The sequence below is a fragment of the Marmota marmota genome, unplaced genomic scaffold (genome assembly GCF_001458135.2).
Source record: "Marmota marmota marmota unplaced genomic scaffold, marMar, whole genome shotgun sequence".
In the NCBI taxonomy this organism is placed as follows: Eukaryota; Metazoa; Chordata; class Mammalia; order Rodentia; family Sciuridae; genus Marmota; species Marmota marmota.
In genome coordinates, this window is record NW_026000205.1 from 2,879,960 (window position 1) to 2,889,314 (window position 9,355).

The window sequence follows — 9,355 nt, forward strand, 5'->3', positions numbered from 1 at the left end:
ACCATTAGCCCTCGGAGTCCTCCACTCAGATTTTGGAGCAAGGAAAAACTAAGAAAAATCTGACTGAAACCTGAATTTGGAAACTTCCTGTACTCTATGATTTTTCAAGACATCTAAAAACATTCTGAAATATAAATCTTTTTCTAAATGTTTGTTTCGTGTGTGTATTTTTTGAATGACCACTTCCTGCCAAGCACTCACCAGCAGATGGCCCCAGGATGCCCTTGAGCTGGGTTCACAATTGCTCAACACGAGGAACCTCTCGTCCACACATCACAATGTTTATTTCTCCTTATCGGCCAATTAATTCCACTGCAAAGTTGGGAAAGTTAATGATTCTTTTGACTTTAAGACTGAATTCCATCTCCGCCATCTGCCACGACCTCTACAGCTGGAACCTAACGCCACCGCACAGTCTGTCAGCATGTCAGAGGACGGTGTGTGGTTCGAAGGGATCCGTTTCCCGAATTTTTACCAAACTGAAAATTTAAGAACAGCATGTGAGAAGTTTGTGATGAAGGATGAAGACACAGTAATCGTGTCTTACCCCAAATCAGGTGAGCAAACAGGACAGGAACCGCCCATGAGAAAGGCCAGGGCGACGTTCCTCACCCACTCAGTAGAGGGACGGCCCGCGCTCTCCACGCCAGTGAGCCCTGCTTTGGGGAGAAAGGCGCAGTGCCCAGGACACTTCCATTCAGACCAGGACAGAGTGACATAAGTGCTCGGCAGAGATCATCAAAGGTATTGGAAGCCAATGTAGCAGTGAAGCCTAAGCAGATTCAGGCATTTGTGTGGTGGTATGGAGAAGGGGGTGGGAGAGGGCACCCTACACTTCCCTGGGGAATCTCTATGTTCTGGGCATCTTGAGGTGCAAGGAAGCAAGGGCAGTGTCCCACACCAGTGACTTCCCAGCTCATATTACTATGAGCACATAATACGGAAATATCCGCTCAAAAGAGATGAAAGTCTGAATGGAGTCATATGGTGGGTATTGCAGAGTAGAGGAGTCAGCACGGACAACAGCTGGGAATCGGCAAGGGTTTGGAAAATTCAAGGGACTGAAAGGACTCGCATTACACATCTATGTGATGGGACTGGGGGCAGGAGAATTGCAAACTGGGCGAGCATTGAGGCCAATGGCCTTGGAAGGGGTAAGGGTTGGAAAGTCAAGGGCAGTGGGAACATATTAAAAGGATCTCAGAAAAGAGCCCAAACAAAATGTGGTCGAGTGACACATGGAAGATTTTAGTTGTCAGCCTTGGAAAGGAAGAAAATTCTGACGCGTGTTCCAGGAGATGAGTCTTGAGGGCATCGAGCTAAATGAAATAAGTTCAGCACAGAAGGACGAGCGCCATGAAATGCAAACTACTAGTGTGGTCAAGTCCATGGCAACAGAGAACAGGATGGTGGTACAGGGGCAAGAGAAGAGGTGGGGGAGCTGCTGCTTCATGAGCAGAGTTTCCATTTTCCAAGATGAGAACGCTCAGGACCTTGGCTGAGCAACTTTGGGAATGGACACAACACTATGGAGCGCATGCTTTAAAGTGGTCATGAGCCAGGCGCAGTGGCACATGCCTGGAATCCCAGCCGCTCAGGAGGCTGAGGCAGGAGGATCACAAGTCCCAGGCAACTGAGTGAGAATCCATCTCCAGGGTTTTGTTTTTAGATACTGGGGATTGAAACCAGGGGAAGTTGACCACTGAGCTACATGCCCAGGATATTTTGAGATAGGCTCTTGCTAAGTTGCTTAGGGATTCTCTGATTCGCTAAGGCTGGCCTCAAACTTGCCATCCTTCTGCCTCAGCCTCCTGAGCTGCTGGGATTACAGGCATGCACCACCAACCCAACAAGAACCTGTCTCAAAATAAAAAAATAAAGAGGGCTGGGAATGGGGCTCCGCGGTACAGCGTCTCTGGGTGAAATTCCTAATACTGCAAAAAATAAGTCAATAAATAAAAAATGTTAAATGGTTATCACAGAAAGCTCATCTATTTTACCATAATTTTTACTTCAAAGGTCACACTGAAAGGAGTGAACGTCACTTTTCCCTCTTTTCCAGGAACCCTATGGTTGATCGAAATTCTCTGCCTGATTCACTCACGCGGGGACCCCAAGTGGGTTCAATCAGTGCCCTTCTGGAAGCGCTCGCCCTGGATAGAGAGAAGGGACGCCGAGCAGTTAGACAGAGACTCGGAGGGCCCGCGCTTCTTCACCTCCCACCTTCCTTTCCACCTCTTCCCCAAGTCCTTCTTCACTTCCAAGGGCAAGGTCAGTGCCTGATGCTGTAGAAATGCTTAACTAATGCCTCTTAGACTTTAACCTGCCCCCAAAGCCCCAGAGATCCTGCTGGGGGTGCCTTCTCATTGGGCAGGAAGAGAGGGACTGGGACCCGCGGGCATCCGGTGAGGCCCATGTTGCCACACCTAGAACCATGCTTGAGGACAAGGACTGGACGGCCCACAGGTTATTGGAGCCTGAGTTAAGGTGGAGCCAGGTGCAGTGGCTCACGTCTGTAACCCCAGAGCTCAGGAGGCTGAGGCAGGAGGATCAAGAGTTCAAAGCCAGCTTCAGCAACTTAGTGAGGGCCTAAGCAACTCAGCCAGACCCTGTGACTAAATCAAATGTAAAAAAGGGCTGGGGTTGTGGCTCAGGGTTAAGTCCCTCTGGGTTCAATCCCTGGTACAAAAAAAAAAAAAAAAAGCTTGGTGTAAAAGGACAAAAACAGAATCTTAGAAAATGACATTTTAAGTACAGCCTTACATTTACAGCTGCATTATGTACTAGATTGCCCCGCTTTTGCTGCCCTAACAGAGGAATAGTAAGTCTCCTGCCTCATAGTGAAGTCAGCTGGTCATATCAGCTGCGGGAGCCCAGGTGGCTCTGGAGGCCTGGCCAGTCTCTCTAAGGATGGCCACCTGCCGCACAGAGCAGGGGCCTGAATCCACCAGCGCGTGAGCCTCCCTGGGGCTTAGAGCTGATCAGAAGGACCAGGGAGAGCCAGGGTCCCAGCCACTGCGTGCTGTTTTTGGAAACAGTTTGCTGGAAGGTATTCATTTGTGTATGATTTTTTTTTAATTTCTATACTTAAACTACATCTGGAAACATCACCTCAGAATCTCCTCTGTTGGCCGGGCACAGTGACTCTCAGCTGTAATCTCAGCGGCTTGGGAGGCTGAAGCAGGAGGATCACAAATTCAAGGCCAGTCTCATTGATCTAGCAAGGCCCTAAGCAACTCAGTGAGAACTTATCTCAAAATAAAAAAAATTAAAAGGAAGGGGATGTGGCTCAGTGCTCTTGAGGGAAATCCCCAGCATGAAAATCATCCTCATCATCATCTCCTCTCTTGGAAATGTCATGTGGGTGCAGCAACAATGAATTTGTCCCCTTACAACTATCTGCAGGTGTCTATGTGAGTCTGGCAAATAAATCACTGGCTGGGAAACGGAGGCCTTGAATAATGCACAGGAGAGTTGGTGCAAAACGGAAAGCAAAATTCTGATATTCAAACTCCAAGTGATCCTGCCCGAGTGTGTGTGGGGTGTGTGTGTGTGTGTGTGTGTGTGTGAATCTCAAACACTATCTCAGGTATGGGGCTGGGGCTCAGTGGTAGAGCACTTGCCTAACATGTGAGGCACTGGGTTCCATCCTCAGCACCACATAAAAATAAAGGCACCATGTCCATCTACAAAAATAATTATCTGGATGATACGTACACAACTGGGTTACCATCTTCCTGATAGGATGAGAACACTTCTACTTTCCAGAAAGTCTACTGTTGCAGCAAGTAACCATCTTCCAGATGAGAGTTGTTCCAGAAAGTTCTACCATTCCAGAAAGTTCCCTCATGCCCACTCAGTCAGTGCCCACCCACAAAGGCAAATACCATGCTTAATTACAGCTGTAAATTAGTTTTATTTTGCTGTGTTTTTCTGCCAGAGATTGAACCCAAGGGCACTTAACCACTGAGGCACATCCACAGCCCTTTTTATTTTTTATTTGGAGACAGGGTCTTGCTAAGTTGCTTCAGGCCACACTACATTGGTGGGACTGGCTTCAAACTTGTGATCTTCCTACCTAAAGCCCCCAAGCCACAGGGACTGCGGGACTCCACACCAAGCCCAGGTGTGGACTAGTTCTGGTTGTTTTTATTCCCGCACATGGACTCAGGCTGTGAGCACCTAGGTATCTGGATTCATTCGCCCAATGGAATGTGTGTCGTGGGTGGGGAACGACTGTATATTGTATGTCTATAAATATGCCATGACTTATCCATCACCCCGTTGGCAATCCTTAAAGCACACAGACTTCTCATGGTGAGAAGGAACATACCAGGGGTTCCTCTTGCCTTTGTCCATCCGGCCACCGTGATATTTCCTAGGAACCTTCACCTGCATGTCCCTTTAATGACTATGGTCACTGAGATCATCCAATCAGCCAGGCACGGGAGCACACACTGGTGAGCCCAGCAACCCAGGACGCAGGCAGGAAGACTGCAGGTTTAAGGCGGCCTCTGCAATCTAGGGAGACCCTGTCTCAAAATAAAAATAAAAATGGCAGGTAGCTTCACTCAGCACACCGCTGTGTTAAATTTCCAGACACACACGAAAATATTTCATTCATATTTAGGAGACATTTAATGCAAATTAAAGCTCAAGATTAAAGGTAAAATCTGGACGTGTTAGTGCACACCTGTAACCCCAGCAGCTCAGGAGGCTGAGCTAGGAGGATCGCCAGTTCAAAGCCCTCCTCAGCAACTTAGTGAGACACTAAGCAACTCAGTGAGACCCTGTCTCGAAATAAAAACCAAACAGGGGGTGCTGGGGATGTGGCTCCTGGTTAAGCACCCCTGAGTTCAATCCCTGGTACCCAAATAAATAAATAAAGGTAAAGATCAAAAAAGGTGGAAATGACAGTATCAACTGTTCATTCTCTCCTGTTTCCATTTAAGGTGATTTATATCATCAGAAATCCCAGAGATGTTCTTGTGTCTGGCTATTTTTTCTGGAGCAGGACCAACTTTGTTAAGAATCCAGACTCACTGGAACAGTTCTTTGAACAGTTCATCCAAGGAAATGGTGAGTGTCCTCCATGCACAGAAGCTGGGGTGCACAGGGTCCCCATTCAGACCTCACTTGGCCCCAACCTGCGGCCCTGTATCTCGCCTCCTGTGGATGCACCGCCCATCACCCCCGAAAGCAGACCTGCCCAGGTTCCTGCTCTGCTGCCCACCAGCACAGCCCAGCCCTCCCGCTGCCCGTGGGGAACCGCCTGGCTGTCCTCCCCTGAGTTCCCGGCACCGACCCTCTGCTCACGCTCTTCTCTCAGCTCTCCCTGATTTGGGACTTTCTGAAAGTCAGCTTGTCCTTGTCTTCCTGAAAAATGAAATCCTGACCTTCCACCATTCTTTGGAAAAGCCGGTTCTTTTCAAAGCTCCCTTTCTCCTCTTTTCCTTTCTGCTTCACAATTTTCTGAGTAATCCGGGAGAAGTAGCACACACCTGTGATCGCAGTGGCTCAGGAGGCTGAGGCAGGAGGATTGCAAGTTCAAGGCCAGCCTCACCAACTCAGGCCCTAAGCAACTCGGTGAGGCTAACTTGGTGAGAACTGTCTCAGAATTTTAAAATATTAAAACGGGGCTGGGGGTGTGGCCCAGTGATTAGGCGCCCCAGGTTCAATCCCTGGTACCAAGAACAAAAGTCTCAGTGGCTTTGGGAGCTCTGTGCTCTCTGGGAGCAGAGGTTTGGTGCTTTCAGTTTTGCAGTGTCTCTCCACGCTGTGTGAAAAGCCCACATCCCCACTGCCAGGGCCTCGCAAGCCCGCAGCCCCAAGACAGCTCCCTAGGGAGCACCACAGGCATCTAAGTCCCTGTGTCCACCAGGAGCTCCACAGGCACCTAAGCCAGTGTGTCCACTAGGGGGCGCCACAGGCACCGAAGCCCTGTGTCCACCCCTGAGCACATCTTCCCCACACCCCGAACTCGCCGCCTCCCATTCTTCCTGATCAGGCAGCAGAACCAGCCACCTGTGAGGCCCAGCTCCACCCTACTGCACGGTGTCCTCTCGTGGCCACCCCTGCCTCATGTTCCTGGCCACCTTCCCTTATCTAACTGGTAACCAAGTCCCAGAACCTCGATGGAGCCCTGTGTTGTCACCAGTCGGGGATCGTTCCTTCCTATTAAGGCAACATCCACCCCCAGCTCCACTCATATCTATTTGCTCCCTTCCTTGGTCCTTTCACCAACAGGCGCCTATTTAGTTCCTTATCCCTGAGCCTCACACTACAACCCCAGCACCTCCAGAGCTCATGGTTGGTCCCCAGATATTGGGACGGCTCTTGTCCCGTGACAGGTGTCTCGTCGCCCTTGTTAAATAACAGTGTCCACTAGCCATCCCTTCCACAGCCACACTGCTGCTCCTCACCTGGATCCTGGTGGCCTCCCCGCTGGGCTTCCCCTGCATGCCACACTGCAGTCACCTGCCACACACTGCACACTTGACCTTCTCCTTACCCCTCCATCCCCGTCCTCAGCATAAAGTGCTGTCTGAGCAGCGCGGCCCCCAGCTGAAGGCTTCAGGCCTCCTTTCTGCCTCGCCCAGCCTCCCCTTCAGAAGAAGAGGGCAGTGAAGCCACACGATGGACATCAGGGAGCCCCCCTCACTAGTGGTGTATTTGATCCTGCCATTGGTGTCTAGAAAAGTCTGGATTGTGCTTCAGAGGTCCCCAGGAATCTTACAAAATGGAATCAGTGGTGGTGGGTGATGACGCCATCACCTACAACCCCACCCTTGCCCCCATCTCCCTTGAACTCCTGCACAGGCCTCTTTCTTGCTTATCCAGTTGTATTACTCGGCTTTTCATTACTCTATCAAAATCCCCAAGGCAGACTACTTTAAAATGAAAAGGGCTTTTGTGGGCTCACAGTTCCAGAAGTACAATATCCAAAGAGCATGGCATGGGCACCGGTGAGGGGCCCCTGGGCTGCCTCTCATCCTGAGGAGAGTGCTCCTGTATCTCTGTGTGCTCTCTCTTCCCCTCCTTACAAAGCCATAAGAGGCTGGGCACTGTGGTGCATGTCTGTAATCCCAGCTACCTGGGAGGACGAGGCAGGAGGATCCCCAGTTAGAGGCCAGCCTCAGCAACTTAGCCAGACCCTGTCTCAATAAAAAGGACTGGGGTGAAGCTCAGTGGTAGAGTGACCCTCGGTTCAATCCCCAGTGCCATAAAAATGAAGGGGGGGTTGAAAAGCCACAGGGATCCATCACGACCCATGACTCTAGTGACCTAAACAGGTCACTTCCCAAGGTCACGCCTTTGTACACGGCCAGCTGCACTTGTCCCTCTTAATACCCTGAGTTTAACTTCCAGGATTAGACTCCTGTCTGAGTTTGGGGCATCAATCCATATTCAGAACATAGCACCAACCGGGAGCTCAAAGTAAATACAGTAAAACCACTGAGGCGTCTACCCCATATTTATGCAGATTTACCCACTGGATTCCCAATTTGGTGGCCTCTGGGGCAGGCTGACACTGTTCCTTCCTCCTGGGTGCCACCAGCAGAAGGGACAGATGCTCTGTGGCCATGAAAAAGCTTCTTTTCTGAGGCCACCAAATTCCAGACCCCACCTCCACTGCTGAGAGAGGCCCCAGGGGTCTGCTCCTGTCATTCTGTGTCCTCTGTCACCACAGGAGCCACAGGAAGCAAGCCAGGGACGCCAGAAGCAGGGAAACGGAGTTCACACCTGAAAGACGTTGGCCCGAGTCTTAGATGAAGCCTTGAACGTGAACTCTTGAGTGTGCTGGACAGTTGGGACTTCAGGCCTGTGGGGAGGACAGGCAAGCCTTGAGGCCCAGGGCAGAACGCTGTGGTTTGGATATGGCTGAAATGTCCCCCAGTGGCCATGTGTCATGAGCTTAGCACCAGGGTGACAACATTGGGAGGGGCAGGAACCTGTCAGAGGTGACAGTGGGAGAGGCCCTGCCCTCAGGAGGAATCGGGATGCTCCTGGAGAGAGCCACCCTCCAAGCTCTCTCTGGTCTTGGAGGAGAGGTGGCTTCCCCTCTTGTGCATGGTCCTTCCCGTGGCACAAGCCACGAGGCTGCCTAGCCACCAGCGATGACCAACCATGGGCGTGCAAGGTGAAGACTAGGCCAATCATCTGGATCCCAACATTTCACTGTGTGCATGCATGTGTGTGTGCAGGCATGTGTGTGTATGTATGTGTGCATGTGCGTGTGTGTGTCTGTGTGTGCATGCATGTGTGTGCATGTGCCTGTGTGTGCCTATGTGTGCATGCATGTGTGTTCATGTGTGTGTGTGCATATGTGTGTGTGCTTGCATGTATGTTCTTGCGTGTGTGTGCATGCATGTGTGTGTGTGTATGTGTGTAGGGCAGTGGAGACCCAAGAGCTAATCCCACTGTTAGAGACCTCCCTGAGGCTAATCTTTGTCAGAGCCGCTGAGGAAGGTGGACGTAGATGGAGTGGTGACCTTGGTAAGAGAGGAACCCCTGGACGCTGTAAGTACATAGGCGTGTCATCTGTCAGCTGTATCCTAACCAGCCTGGCAGGGGCTGGGGGGGGGAGTGTAGCTTCTCTGCTCTCCTGGAGTGTGTGACCTGCACCCCTGTGCCCGCCCCGCAGTGCCCTACGGATCATGGTTTGAGCACATTTGTGGCTGGATGTCCGTGAGACACAGGGCGAACGTCCTGCTGCTGAGTTATGAGGATCTGCAGAAGGTGAGCCCCGTTATGGCCAGCGCCTGCCCGCGCCCCAACATCCTCGCTCCCCCTGACGTCCCTGGTCCTCAGTTTCTCCCCTCCACGCTCCCTGTCAAAGCAGAGCCTCTCAGGGGTCACAAGAGTGAGATGAGCCCTGGGCCTCCACCGCCCTGCTCTGCTTGACCCTCCCCAAGCTCCGGCTCCCTCCCCACGTCTTCCAGTTCACTTCCTCTTGCACCATCCACAGGGCCCTCCTGTGCCTGGCCTGCACCCCATGGGGTTCAGGTTTTCCTGGGAGCACGAGGTACAATGCTGCTGAGGACCTAGTGTTGAGAGGGGCGGGTGGGAACGGTTTCCTCCCCGAGGTGTGTCCAGCTGTCCAACTGTCCGTCATCTCTGCTGCCTGAGACAGGACAGAGTCGGGGCTCAGTGTCAATAAGCATTGGACACGCCCAGAACTAGACGTGCCAAAGGTACCACGGGTGCTCAAAACTGGAAGGAGGGACTGGGGCTCCTTGGAGAGCAGAACCAGAGCCTGCTGTCCCGCAGCCCAGGGGACAACGAGGGGCAACGAGGGCTCAGGCCTTTCCAAACAGCTAATAGGAAGTTGAAGGCGCCCACACGGACTGGTGAC

At 51.6% G+C, this 9,355-nt stretch overlaps 1 protein-coding gene across 1 annotated transcript; it reads left to right on the forward strand.

Moving 5' to 3' along the window:
* Positions 1 to 222: 222 nt before the first annotated feature.
* Positions 223 to 8,919, forward strand: LOC107151308 (sulfotransferase 2A1-like). Its single transcript, XM_015496628.2, has 4 exons — positions 223 to 557; positions 2,063 to 2,271; positions 4,953 to 5,079; positions 8,645 to 8,919. The coding sequence occupies exons 1-4, from the start codon at positions 425 to 427 to the stop codon at positions 8,902 to 8,904; spliced, it is 729 nt and encodes a 242-aa protein (XP_015352114.1). The 5' UTR covers positions 223 to 424; the 3' UTR covers positions 8,905 to 8,919.
* The last annotated feature ends 436 nt before the right edge of the window (positions 8,920 to 9,355 follow it).

What these genes read in the sequence shown, in the direction of transcription:
- LOC107151308 (XM_015496628.2), top strand. Translation starts at nt 425, where the DNA reads ATGTCAGAGGACGGTGTGTGGTTCGAAGGGATCCGTTTCCCGAATTTT. An exon ending in CGTGTCTTACCCCAAATCAG is followed by an intron (nt 558 to 2,062) that starts GTGAGCAAACAG and finishes CCTCTTTTCCAG; the next exon opens with GAACCCTATGGTTGATCGAA. An exon ending in ACAGTTCATCCAAGGAAATG is followed by an intron (nt 5,080 to 8,644) that starts GTGAGTGTCCTC and finishes CCCGCCCCGCAG; the next exon opens with TGCCCTACGGATCATGGTTT.